The sequence below is a fragment of the Hippoglossus hippoglossus genome, chromosome 16 (assembly GCF_009819705.1).
Source record: "Hippoglossus hippoglossus isolate fHipHip1 chromosome 16, fHipHip1.pri, whole genome shotgun sequence".
NCBI lineage: Eukaryota > Metazoa > Chordata > Actinopteri > Pleuronectiformes > Pleuronectidae > Hippoglossus > Hippoglossus hippoglossus.
In genome coordinates this window covers 5,506,182-5,519,754 of record NC_047166.1, presented here as the reverse complement: position 1 = coordinate 5,519,754, position 13,573 = coordinate 5,506,182, and the positions used below count along the sequence as shown (strand labels likewise).

Sequence of the window (13,573 nt, the reverse complement as noted above, 5' to 3'; positions counted from 1 at the left end):
TCCCCACCGCCACCGCTTGGCACGCATGCATTTTGAGGATGAGGTATGGGCTTACGCTATTCCGGTAGGCTGGGAAGGCAGTGAGGAGTATTTGACAGCGAGGGACTGGAAGATTTGATAGGTAATGTAAATTATGGAATATGCTTCACCGGAAAAGAGAGGGGGGGGGGGGGGCTGGAGCTGAGCAATTCTATCAGGAACCAAATCCTCCAAACGCAGCTTTGAATAAGAATGAAACAGATAAAGATTGGAAGATTGGACGAGCAATAGGAAGTGTAATATTAGACAAACAGGAGATTTTCTGAAATATCACAGGACGTTATCAGTGCCTACCAGCTAATCTCCTGCTTTCGCCTGACTTTAGAAGACGGCGCACTCGCTTTCCCCTCTGCCTCGGCTAACAAGGCGTCCGCGGTGCGTGGGTGGAGTGGCAGGGCAGCGTAGGTGACTCCAGGTCTTATCAGTGCAAGGATGGAGAAGGGATGCGGTGTTTAAGGATGCGAGTAGCTGCTGCTCAACTTTCTGCAACTGTCAGGAGGTTAATTCCATGAAAAATCTGTGGAGAGCTGCCCACTCGACAAACCATGTGCCATTCTCTGTCAACAGACTTCTCCTCTCTTTCACAGCCAACACAGATTTCCACTAAGGCTCCGAGCAGCGCTTCGTACGAGAGGAGCCCGCTCGTGTTGCACAGCTGTTGGAACCAGAATAGAGGAAAAAATGACTTTAATTAACCAATCCAACAAAAACTAATCAATATGTTGATGTCGACGATATATTTTTTTTCCATCCAAACAAACACTCACTTGCAGGAGGATACAATTATTGTGGGTTTTGGATCTGTTGGATCAATTACAATAAATACCAATGAAAAAAAAGAAATATGCAGCAGCGTGAGGGCGAGTATTCAGCTGCTCCCCTCCAGAGGGAAAGAGTGGGTGGGAGGGGAGAGGAGCTCCTATCACTCCCCTCCGCTAATTAAAACTAACGACTCCAGGTGCTGCACGGCGCCGGGCAGAGGAACGGCCGGGCGGCGTGTTTGTGTTGGTGGTTCACCTTCATTACCACCCCCATCCATTCTTCTTAGGAGCCCACCGCAGTATCGACTGGGATACCGACACACAATGTGCAATGCAACAAAGAAGGGGGTGATCTAAATGCAAATGGTATTGTGCGATGCATTGCACAGGCCGTGAGGAGAAGTGATTCGGGCAGCGGGAGGAAGAGGCTCTCTTTTACTAAAGGTGGTGGAATCTCAGCAATGGCCGCTGGTCAATAGCAGCGTCAGGCTTCTAAATGTTCTCCAAAAAGCTCGGGAATGGGGGGGGGGGGGGGGGGGGGGGGGGGGGGGGTCGTTTCTCAGCAGCCGAGGAGTCGATTAACATGTTTTCTCCGAGGCCTGTGATCAATGGAGGACGGGAGGAGAGTGAGAGAACGTCTATGTCTATTCCCAGCCCTGTCTTTTTAAATCACACCTGGGCTCAAGAGCCCTTAGGTCATCGCAGCATTCCTCAAGCACGCTCGCTCACTTTACCCAAAGGCTGCGCCGCGGCGATCCATAATTATGACAAATAGTCACCTTCTTGTGACTGCTGGCAATATCACAGGAGTAAAATACGGCTGGATATACAACTGGGAAAATGGGTTTCAGGAAAAGGCAGCGTGAAGTGGATGATGGTCTTTAGATCAAGCTGAATTCCCACTGACAGGTGGTTTCACCTTCAGCGGAATTTTAAAGAAATTACTTGAAGATAATTTTCTTACAAACCAACCGTACCGTGATGAAGAGTAATTATGTAACTGTGTGTGATATAGAAATACAGATAAAATATGTTTCCTGCATATTTTGTAGCTTTGCCCTTCGTCCGATGATCGGAGTAAACAAACAAGCTTTCTGGAGGATTATCCTCACTTTTTGAAAAACACATTATTTTAGTTTTTCGTTTGAGGTCTGGTTTCATTATTTACAAGTTACTCTTTAACGGCCAAATCTGTTAACGTAATCAATTAAATTCAACAGAGGGGGGTTAATCAACAATGCAGCAATACTTCAATTTAACATCAAGTTGCTGTTAACTAATAACTGATGAAATAATAATGGACCCAGAATTGAGTTACCTCCACCAATTTCCTCTGCCTTTGTTCATTATTCAGCAGGATTACGCAAAAAAACTACAGGACAGATTACCACAACATTTACTGGATGAATGGAAGAACCCAGGAATTTTTCTTTCACTTTTTTTTTACATACCAAGGGTTATTTTTGGACCATTTTTCATCAATTTCCGATCCATTCATGGGTCTTGCTTTTTTTTTTTACTCGGGCATCTTCAGGGGACTAATATATATGAGTTTGAGCAGCTTGATTGGATTTAAGGGGCCATGGCGGAGGCCATGTGCTCTGCTAAGTGCTGTTTGCATCTGTGCTTTTCCTGCTGTGAGATGCACTTATTAGAATGTAGCCTTCAATTATGTTATTAAATCCACCTGCTCCTCTTCCTGATATGACAAATGCTGTGTCTCAATGTGGAGGCTGCATTTGGAGAACGATTGCGTCACAGCGGCACAACTAAACGAAGGCTTCTCCAAATACGGCCAACAAATGTGTCCTTCCACCCCGAAAGCAATCCACCAGGTGGATCCTTCCCAGCCCAACCTATCCCATAATACTTTGTTCTTCAGTGACTAAATGGCGGCAGCAAGCGAGGCTAAGACGTCTGAAGTCACAGCTGTACAAGTACGCAACATCCGGTTGGGGACGCTTCCCAATCGGCTCGGTCTCTCTCCCCCTTCACGATATTGCGGGTTTCTGTCGGAGCAGATTATTCGAGATCGGGGGGGGCTCCGAGTCAATCGGTAGCATCAAGATTATTTTGACACTTCAGGATTATTTGGGCAGATAATCGGGGGGGGGGCGGCGCCGAAACCGACCAGGTAACATACATGAAATAGAGTTTGGTCAATCTGGACGTGCTACACCTCGGTAGAATGGGTGGAAGCTTCGATACACGCCTATGGCAAACATTTTAAATTTTAAATTTAATCACCGAGACGTAGTTCATAGAATTTGACATGTGGACATATGGAGTGACAGACACGTATACACAGCTGCTGTTAAATTACAATGAATATTGAGGGATGTCAGTTGTGTTATTACTCTTGAGTGAGTGTTTGTGATGACATGACAATACACAGAAATTCATGGAAGTTTATAAAATGATCAGCCATCACCAGAACTTGATTACTATGAAAATGATTAACTGTCAATCCAGACTGATTGTATTTAATTGTGTGTGTGTGTGTGTGTGTGTGCGTGCACGTGCTGTGGAAAACATTAAACAGATGCTTTGTGGCTTGAAATGAAATGAATAGGAGTTTCTTTCCTGGTCACAGCTTATCACAAATTATGAGCCTGTTTATTCTGGCAGGGTCTTTGATGCTGCGGTTGTCGGCTCATTTGTTGCTCTGCACTTCCCAAACTGCGGCTTTGAAACTGCTCTGGTATAATAACAATAATAATAATAGTATTGCAAGAGGAAGAATATGTACTAAACTAATTTAATTTAAAAGCATAACCTCCTGGTGAAATGTTACCAAATAATGAAAAAAGGGATCAACAGCAACAATTTGTGACAATAAAATAGTTTTATATTCTATTTTCTTTAATGTGTCACCTATTTATATATAACCATAGATAGCAAATGATGGAATAAGTTCAAGAGGACATTTAGAGTTTAAAACTCAAGATGATGGAGTGTTAAAGGCTATTCAGTCCACTGCAGTGTTACAAACAAAAAGAAGTAAAGGGGAGAAAGTAGCAGATTTGAAAATATTCTTCATTCTTCACACACACACACACACACACACTGCCATATTTTTCTTTTGGGTTTATTTTGAGACGTCCGTTCATTTCTTTGGCCTGGCTTGTAATGTAATGTGTTGTGCCAGGGCTCAATAGTTAGATATCATGCTCACTGAGGTGGAATAATGAAGGAGACATCTTTGAGACATTTTATGATTCATTTTTCTCTCAGTTGCAATAACAGGCTGAACAAGCAGGGGGCACACTGCCATAGTGTTGGCGTAATGTCGGTGATCTGAAGTCCTCGGCACTTTCTTTTTTCCCCCACTGAATGTTTCACACAGCTCTAACAGCTCACACGGCAAAACACCAAACATCCGACAGGACTTCACACTTCCCCCACATTCACTTCATATAAGTTACGTCATCACGAGGAACTTAGATGTTTTTCTGGCACCCACCAGCCTGGAAGCTGCCCAGACTGGAAAATAACTTCTACTGACACTCTAGGAAACAGGAAATGTGTTACTTTCTATGCACTGAAGGGTTTTTACAAGAAAAATAAATGTTTTAAGAAGAATGTAGTCACGACTAAAATGCTGATGGGCAAACAAGCCAACGACGTCAAATGTGGAGAAAGTAAAAGGTTTTACGTACTTTTCACCTCATTGTGATTCAATTTAGAAAGTATATGACTTTGGCCACTAGGCGGAGGTAAAAATAGTGGAGTGTTTGTATATTGTCCACAGCAAAATGAGATTTCCTTTTATCGCTTAAAGGTTCAGGGTGTAGGATTTAGTGACATCTAGTGGTAAAGCTCACCTCACCCTCCTCTTCCAAACAGGAAAGAGAACCTGTGGTAGCTTCAGTTGTCATACAAACTCAAAAGGTTTTTAGTTTGTCCAGTTTGGGCTACTGTAAAAAAAAAACATGGCGGCCTCCATAGAGAGGACCCGATGTAAATATAAAGTATTTAAACTTAAAGGGCCCATTCTAAGGTAAATAAAACAACAATTCGTACAATTTAGGTGAAACACACTAGTGAGAACACCAGTAGGATTATTTTCTGCCAATAGATCCTTTCACCTAAATCTTACACACTGGACCTTTAATATCTTGTGATTAATGAGACACACAAGATTCAGCTCATGTCCTCCGGGCGATTGTGATAAACCTGTCGCCGACTCAAATCATTTTCCTTCTTCATCACAACAAAAACATGTATTTGCTTCAGACGCTCATTATTTTCATCCTTTATTAACAGATTTAATTTAGATAAAGAAACAGCCACATCTGGACCGACACTTCATTCAGTTTACAAACAGAGTTTCGGGGTGACAGTATTACAAACATGCACAATAAATACACAGAGCAGCTCTTTATTTATTCAAAGTGCTTTTTTCCATGAATCGTACCCCGTTTTTTAAAGATTATACAAAATTACAAAAGAGGTCAAGAAAAAGGACATTTCTCGACAAAAAGTGTAATAAATTAATACATTTGGAGGTTGTTGCGGGAATCCTCAGAACCTGCAGCAGAAGCCACAGCCCTTGTTGGCCTTGCAGCAGTTGCAGCACCAGCGGCACAAGGAGATGTGGCTGATGTGGCGCTTCTGCCTGATGGGACTCTCCTGTGGAAGACAAGACACATGAGCGTTCATTCCCCTGTAGCGCCGGGCTCAAACACAGCCACTTAAATGTCAACGCGCTCACGGTAATTGGCTTAATTCATCCAGTCGATTGAACGTACCATCCACGATTCCATTGACATCACTTGATGTTCCGCAACTGGAGTGTCATTGCCCCCTGCCTCCTCCAGCTCCTGCACCTGTTAATGAATTACGGCACATTTAGGAGCCGCGTCTCAGCATCCTGACAAAACATTTACGGCTAATAAGCAAATGAAGCGAGTTAAAGTCATGTTCTTACCCCTTGGAATGGGACGGCAGAGCTGTCCTGAATGCAAACAAAGGCGAGCACGAGTGTCACTGCAACTGCAATGCTGAATGCCTTCATTTTGAGGGAGGTTTAGACGACGAGTGAGGAAATCCTTCTGAAGCTTAGAGCTTGTAGGTCTTCTGTCTCATGGGTGTCAGGCCACCGACGAGCACCACAGCGTCCTGTGTTCTTTGGCTCCCGGTGATGGATTCGTGGTTCTCTAGGAACGTGGGTTTCTTCAGATGTTGTTGTGGTGACCCCCTGTCAGCGTGTGCACAGTCTGATGGTCGGGTTTGCGGAGTTCACTTGTATTTATGTGCACTTTGTCTGGGTGTTGCCTCATCGCTGCTGCAGGCCCGTCCCATTCCGGGCAGCAGTTACCTAACTCTGCTGGGGAAGTTCTGACCTCCTCATTCCTCCTCCTCGTACTTCTGCAACTCTCCTTCTGAAATGCCCTCATCTATTTTGGAGAGTTCTGCAATATCAAATCAGCTATGAACTTTAATATTAAATTACTTTCCTCAAACAGGGCACACAATTCCACTCATGAGCAACCCGCTGCTGCTGCTGCTGATGGAGACCATGATTTTTTTACATCATCCTGTATTCCAGTGCTTATTAAATACTTGTAGATGTGACTTTTCCCAGAGCAAACGGGCAGCGAGCGCTGGAAATTCCCACTGAAAAGGCCGAGACTGCACGGGTCAGTGTGCTGCACGGCCGACTGAGCAGCACCACGCTGGAAATCCTTCGCTGCGGAGGAGGAGACACTCTGGAATATCCATTGCTCAGTCTAAAGGATGTAATTACAACCTCTCAAATGGAACAATTAGTCCCTCATTTTCAACACATTCAGTTTTTGCATAATACACATGGAACCTGCAGTGAAACCAAATTAAATCCCTTTGAGAGCAGTGGAATAGTAGCCAGGATTAAAAACGTTCATTTGGGAGTCAAGGTGTATCTATATGAATTAGATAAAGATGGATTTAATGCCATCTGATGAGGTTTATTACATCTGAACAACGTTGCTTCAGGTGTTTTACCCTGCAGCAGAAATACAGGATTGTATATCATTGACTTCATGTATATAACACAAGCTCTTCATTTTTCATGTTTCATTTATTACACATAATCTATAGTTTGGATACTGTCGACTTCATTCATCATTCTTACATAATGAAGAACCCAGAAACCCCAAAAAAACTAAAGAGCAGCTGCTTTAGTTCCATTAAAACGTAATCGCTAATTTCCGAGCACACAGCTGTTGATACTGTGACTCATAAATATTTGAAAATGTGCGGAAATTAAAACAGTGTGTATTTAATGACAGTGACACAATGATAATGGCCCAGATTGTAAATAACTGCAGAGCAAAAAAACACAACTCCAAATCTGTATGAATATATTTTTTCCCCCCCCTTATCGCTGCAGCGGCGATAAACACCTGAAGATTAATTAACCTGTCAGCGCGAGAAAACTATTCCACAACAACATCGGGGCTGTGGATGAATTCAGAAAATCAATAGTGGTGGAGATGAAATTAGAAAAGGGCCAAATAAAGGTGCAAACTGATAAACGGTGGGCCGGGCCTATTGATAAAATCAGGGAGGGGGCGATTTCTAATTCTCATTACACCTTTCACAAATGGCCTGCGTGTGTGGAGTCAATTAGTGAAACAACACATCTCAGGTCTGTCTCGACCTCTGATAACCCTGCAGGCCCCGTGCGCTTGCACAACCCCAGCCACAAGAAATACACCTAATAACATCCCATGTTTTTGTTTCTGTGTGCATGACGAAGAGGAAGCTGGAGCACATGTGATGAACACTCGTCATCGTTTGTCTTGTTTCACCAAGCGAGACACAACTCAGGATGAATCAGAATGTGACTAACATGAGTGCGTGAAAAAAGGAAGGAAACGCAAAAAACTAAAACAAGTGAAAACCCCCAAAAAGAGAGAGTTTATAGATCTGTGTTTTCCTGAGCATGCGTGTTACTGAACAGCCGCTGAGGCAATCAGTAATCTTCTGGCCAAACAAAGCCAGGCACCAGCGCGGCGGACAGATTCACCTCAGCAGGCGCCACGCTACCTCTTTCCTCCTGGTCGAGGCCATTGCCCCCGTCTGTCCGTGTTTCATCATCGTCCTCTCCCCTGTCCTTGTCCATTTCTCACCCCCTCCGCCCTCCTCCCCCCCCAGCCTGCTTTATATGGAGCTGAGAGACATTCAACATGTCAAACCAGTCCCCTGTCAGAAAACACTCTCCAAAACAGTGGACCCCGAAGCAGCCAAACTGTCGCCACATGTTCCAGTTAGAAGTGGGCCACAGAAGGAGCAGTGATGGTACAACCTAAACATCTGTAATCAAACACGAGAACGTTTCATTATCACGTGCTGCTCCTGGTAAAGTGCAATGCAACTGTCAGGATGAAGGGGGCGCTGTGGAGCTCAGGTTAACAGGGTTGCTTCACTTTGAGAATTCCCGTGTGTGACGAATGAGAAGCAAGTTCCTGTATCTTACTGGAACTTCAATTTTTCCAAGAAGGAGTCACATCTAATTCTTGAATGTACAAGTACAGATACTTGTGTTAAAAATATCACAGTAGAAAGGGTTCGTCCGGCTGCATCTGAGACTCATGGCACATTTATTTAGATCGAAGACTATTTCAATTAAAGCATTTTTACTTCAAATAAAATAAAAAACAATTGACTAAAACAGGGATTAAAAGATTGTTGGTTCCCCAACAGTTGTTTATTGTTGTAAAAATCCAGCCGTTGTAGTTTTCATATTTTGCGTTGCCATATAAAACTGTGTTAAATTATTTCTCTTCTCCAGATACATGCATTTCAGAGTAAAGTATATGTAACATAGTATTTGCATGTCCACTGTTTAAGAATATGCCTTATGACAAATAATCATTTAGGTTATCAGGCAACTTCCTTTTTGTCTTTTATATTTCTGGACTATATATACAAGTGTATAATAGTGTATATTTAATATGATGTAATTTGTAATCTTTGTTTATGCTGAACTGGGCGTCAATCTCTGTATTAAAATCTGTGATACACCTCAAAATGCACCTTTTAAAATGTAACATTGATGAGATATTTAGACATGAATACTCTCTGTGATATTCTGCACATTCTGCACACAACACCAGACCTTTCTTCTTACCTGAGGCTGATGTGATATTGACTGAAGCGTCTGAGACCATTGATCGGCTAATCCAGAGTTTTTGTCATTTGAGTTGTAATGTTTATATGATGCTGATTTACTCGTAATCTTGTCACAATCTTTTAATTTAGTGCTAATCTGTCACCATTATATTTCCAGACCTCACTGAGGGACTTTAAGAAGCTTACTGAATTAACGATATCCTAAAATAGTTTTAAAGATTTACTTTCAGAAATGATGATGTAATATTTGCTGTGGCATTAACAACCTAACTCTGAACTTAGCAGAACTTGTTTTGTTTTAAAAAACATTATTTACAGGAGCTATCGCCTCTTACTTCTTATTTGTGGGACGAATCCAAACTGTGTCCCAGGGCTTCACATTGGAGTCAAACTTTCAACATATGCAATATGTGAAAAATTCCCTGATGTGTGATCAGCACTGAGGACAGATCTGAGACCCTGGCAACTCCAGAAAAATCTGAGCTCATTTCTTTCATCCGCCGTCTCCTGACAGCTGCAGAACACAGACCTTTGTGCTGCTGCCGCTATTATGAGCAAGACAGCTGCAGTGTAGTTATTAATGTGGCCTGAGCCAGATGAGAGTCGGTGTGGTACACAAGGTGTGTCAGGTGGAATAAAAGTCTCTCCGTCTGCCATTTTCCACAAATAACAACCTCCGACAGGGAGGGAATGTGAAACAAGCGGAGGCGGTGGACAAAACATGCTCCCGACGGCGTGTTCCTGTAGCTCGGAAAGCACAAAGGTAAGAGAGGCCTACAGGACATGAAACACTGGCTCTCCAGCACAACGTGTTGGCCGGCGCGAGTTCAATCAACCTTTTGCTTTGGCCGACGAGCCTAAAGACAAAAATGTAAAAAGAATGGAGGAGGGTGGGGGGGTGAACTTCTACAAATCTCATGAAGGGGTTTTACAGCAGGCGGCTGTGTCCCACCCTCTGGGCAGACATGGGAACAGACATTTGGTCAGTACTGACCAGACATAAACCAGCCTTTCAAATCCATTAAACATAACGTTGGCAATAACAATTTATCGCTCACAGCGGACACACTTTCCTCCTCCAATTAATACTTCCATTAATTGTAAGTGAATGATCAGCACACAGAGGTGGAAGTCACACTCCCTGTCGCATTAGTTTTTATTAGGGATGAAAAACACGTGTCTGTGTGTTTGTGTTTGCATTTAGTTTCCAAACCGACTTGATCTCTTTTTCTAGTTGTATTTAAAATCAGTGATAATGATTGAACTGGAACTGGAATAACACTCAGTAGAGCACAGACCGAAATCCAGAATCTATTTGGATCCGCACCACATTGCGCACACGCATTTCCTAAATGATTTATTTTGCTCGTGAAAACCGATCAAACATATTTTTACTCTTAAACTCGTGTATTGGTCAAGATGAATAAACTTAACACAATATCATGCCGCAACAATAAGCAACAGTTGCCAATAAGTTTAAGAAATCTGAAAATATGGATCTGAAATTCAATGTACTCATAAATATCAGTCAACGTAACTTGGCTTTTCTCTATCGTATCGAGACTCCACTGCATCCCAACAGTTTGCCTTTAGAGCAATCAGTGGATAGTTTGATTGAAATCTAACCAAAACGATTAGAGACACCATAGCCCCTTCAATTCTATCAAGCCACACGCACTAATAGGCAACAGTCCCCTGAATTTGCCTCATTATTTTCATCTAGATCCATGAATCATTCTCTGAGGAAAATGTCCCCAAACGCCCCATCTCACAATGTTAGAGGAAGTGAAATATCAAATATTCCTGGATCCGCCCCCTGATCCGATCCCGATTAATCTTTCTTTAATCTGTCAGGTAGTTATTAAAACAAACAAACCCAGAAGAAACCAAAACCTGCTTGGCAGAGGGAGTAACGGGGACGAGGGCCTCGACGGATACTTTCATCAAGTTACTTTTAAAAAAGACTTTTAGTCGTGCAGAGCGATGAAAGAAATCTAAGTGTAACTAAATGAACATGAGTGGACACAACAAAGTAAAAAGACACAATGTACAAACAGTACACGTGTACATACGCCGATGGGAACAAGTGTGTGTGACGGTGCATGTGCTGCATGTGAATAGGAATGAATGGGTGTTTGTGGAGAAAAGAAAACTTCACTTCATTCATGCACGGATCTCCACACGTTATCATGTTTGTGGGTGAACGAGGAAGACAGACAGACAGACAGACAGACAGACACGCAGGCAGACAGACACGCAGGCAGACAGACAGGCAGACAGGCAGGCAGAGAGACAGACAGGGAGCATGTATGTCCCAATCAGAGAGGAACGTGGGATCAGAGATCAGCCACTTCAAACAGAGACAGAGACACACAGACGCCTGCCTGCCCTGCATGTCTGCCCGGCTGTGGTGTCTTTGAATGGCAGCTGACAGGCACAAACACTCTGATGTGGGCAGGTGAGACAGAACCGAAGCAGACGTCAGCCTGACAAACACTGGAGAAAATAACGCGTCTTTCAGTCTTAACTGTTTTGTACCGAATCAGCCTGAGGTTAAGAGATCGTCCAGATCACGTCCGGCTCTCGGCAGCAGACTGATGTTTAGACGCCTCAGATCCGCGGTGTCAGGGAGAGCTTACAGCAGATGGGCCTTTTCATCCACCATTGATCCCTCTCACCCAACATGCCCTCACTGTGTTCTCACTGCTCCGCGGCTTCTCTTTTAACCAGCGTGTTGATCAAGTGACTTCAGGAGCAAACAGAGGTCACACATTTACTCCAGGGACAATTAATCCTCCATGTTTGTTATTCCTCAGACAGAAAATCTCCCAAATGTTTAATTTGGATGTGGGAATGAGGCAAGGTAAACAGTGAATCATGATTTTTAGGAGATTTGCAAGAAGGGGAATGGTGCAAATTTTCTAGAGAGATTTGTTTGCCATGCAGCCGGAAATGAAATCCCATTAGAATTTATCTTTCAGAGCAGATGTGTTCACCTCCAATCTTAGGCAAATAATACCTGTAATAAATAGTAGCTTCATAAGCTTTTTCTAAATTCATCTCAAATGCACCCAAAACCTATTGTCAGGGTTTCCTACTCTGTGTGATCGAGGCTTACATACGCAAACAGAAATATTCCAAAATAACAAGTTTAGCTTATTTTATACATTTTGTTTTTCTTTCAGTTCTTCTCCCTGATAATGAAACATGTCTGAGCACCAATCAGGATTCAGCGTAACTCATAAACTTACGTGACAACTGGTGGATTGTTTGAACAAAGTTTTTTTGTTATTATTGATCTTTGTTAATCGTCACAGATATTTAAAAAATTTGAAGAAATACCCGGGATTTGAACAAAGTTCTTATGGCATTAATATTTTTATTTTCCAAAACTTTAATTTAGATCTTTGCAAATTATCAGATATTTAAACGTATTTGTATTTAGGATTTTAATTAAATGTCTTATGGTATCATCATTTATTATTATTATAAGTAGTAGTAGGTGTTTTTCCCAAAACTTTTTTGATCTTTGAATAGTTGAATATTGAATATTCAAACTTATTAACGAATACATAGTATTTTAAACAAAGTTATTATGGTGTTATTATATTTTGTTGCCAAATTTAGTAAAGAATGAATGAAATCTGACACAGTTTAAGTTGCAAAACAGCTGACAATAAGTTTAGGTTGGGACAGAGTGAGAAAATGATGTAGAATCAAGAGATTCACTCAAATATGAAAGTTTCAGGAGTCACGAGACAAAACGTTAAGTGAATCACGTTTCCGAGATTTCCTGCTCACAGATGTATTGATTTTTTCTTCCAGAGTCGGGAAAAGGACAGAGTCACAAGCAGAATCCATCAAGGTTATTAGCTAGTGAAAGTTTTATTTTCCATTTTACTGTAAAAGACGTCTTCCTATCTAACCTGAGAACAGTGAGGCTGCTACAGACAGAGGGGTCGTTTTTTTCCTTCCTCGACTCTTTTGCCATTTCAAAAGAGAAACGAGAGGAAGAAGAAAAAAAGAATTGGCCATGAATGACCTTTTCATTTGTGAACATGTTTTTTTCCAAAGCATTATTGATGTCTTCACATTCTCTGCTCCCCCTCTCACTGAGGTGTAAAAAACAAACAAACAAAGAAAAAGAAATAAGTCTACTGCAAAGTTTCTCATCAGTCAACTTGGGCTATAGGAGCCACATTTGATAGATCAGACACTTGCACTAGCTGTGTCGGGTTTGAATCTAGCGGCAGAAGCAGAACGGCAACTTCCAAAGCGCGAGCTACAGAGTGAGAAGAGGTTTTCAAATGTGATGCCTGATTGTTGCTTTTTTTGTTTTGCTGCATCCTAAGCTGTTGTAGAAGCAGTTGTGCTCTAATAAGTGGCTCTGAAGCTCGAGATCCTTCTTCCACTTCCACTCACATCGCCCAGAGCAGAGCAACAAATCATGTATATTCATTCCCAAAAAAAAAAATACATCAACAGTTAATATTGGCTTCTGCTGTTTGTGCAGCCGTTTACAGTTTTACTAATTGTTTTGCCTGAGTGGAAGCAGAGCAACGATCGCTTCCAAGTCCCCCCCCCCACACACTTTCTAACCACTCCGCCTTTTCATGGAGAACGAGTCGTGCTCAACTTAACAAGTGCAGCACCAG

General features: G+C 42.3%; 2 protein-coding genes across 2 annotated transcripts in view; both read right to left on the bottom strand.

Annotated features, from left to right (window-relative positions):
* Nucleotides 1–13,573, bottom strand: part of LOC117777400 (hemicentin-1-like) — a 1,765,934-nt gene that overhangs the window by 1,448,009 nt on the left and 304,352 nt on the right. The window lies entirely within an intron of this gene.
* On the bottom strand, nt 5,040–6,038 carry hamp (hepcidin antimicrobial peptide). Its single transcript, XM_034612267.1, has 3 exons — nt 5,731–6,038; nt 5,552–5,629; nt 5,040–5,432 (listed from the first exon to the last, which is right to left on the bottom strand). Exons 1-3 carry the CDS (start codon nt 5,815–5,817, stop codon nt 5,325–5,327), a joined length of 273 nt encoding a protein of 90 aa, XP_034468158.1. The 5' UTR covers nt 5,818–6,038; the 3' UTR covers nt 5,040–5,324.

Coding starts and splice junctions, on each gene's coding strand:
- hamp (XM_034612267.1), bottom strand. CDS start 5,817: ATGAAGGCATTCAGCATTGCAGTTGCAGTGACACTCGTGCTCGCCTTT. Junction 5,630..5,730: donor CTGCCGTCCCATTCCAAGGG/GTAAGAACATGA, acceptor ATTCATTAACAG/GTGCAGGAGCTGGAGGAGGC. Junction 5,433..5,551: donor TGTCAATGGAATCGTGGATG/GTACGTTCAATC, acceptor TGTCTTCCACAG/GAGAGTCCCATCAGGCAGAA.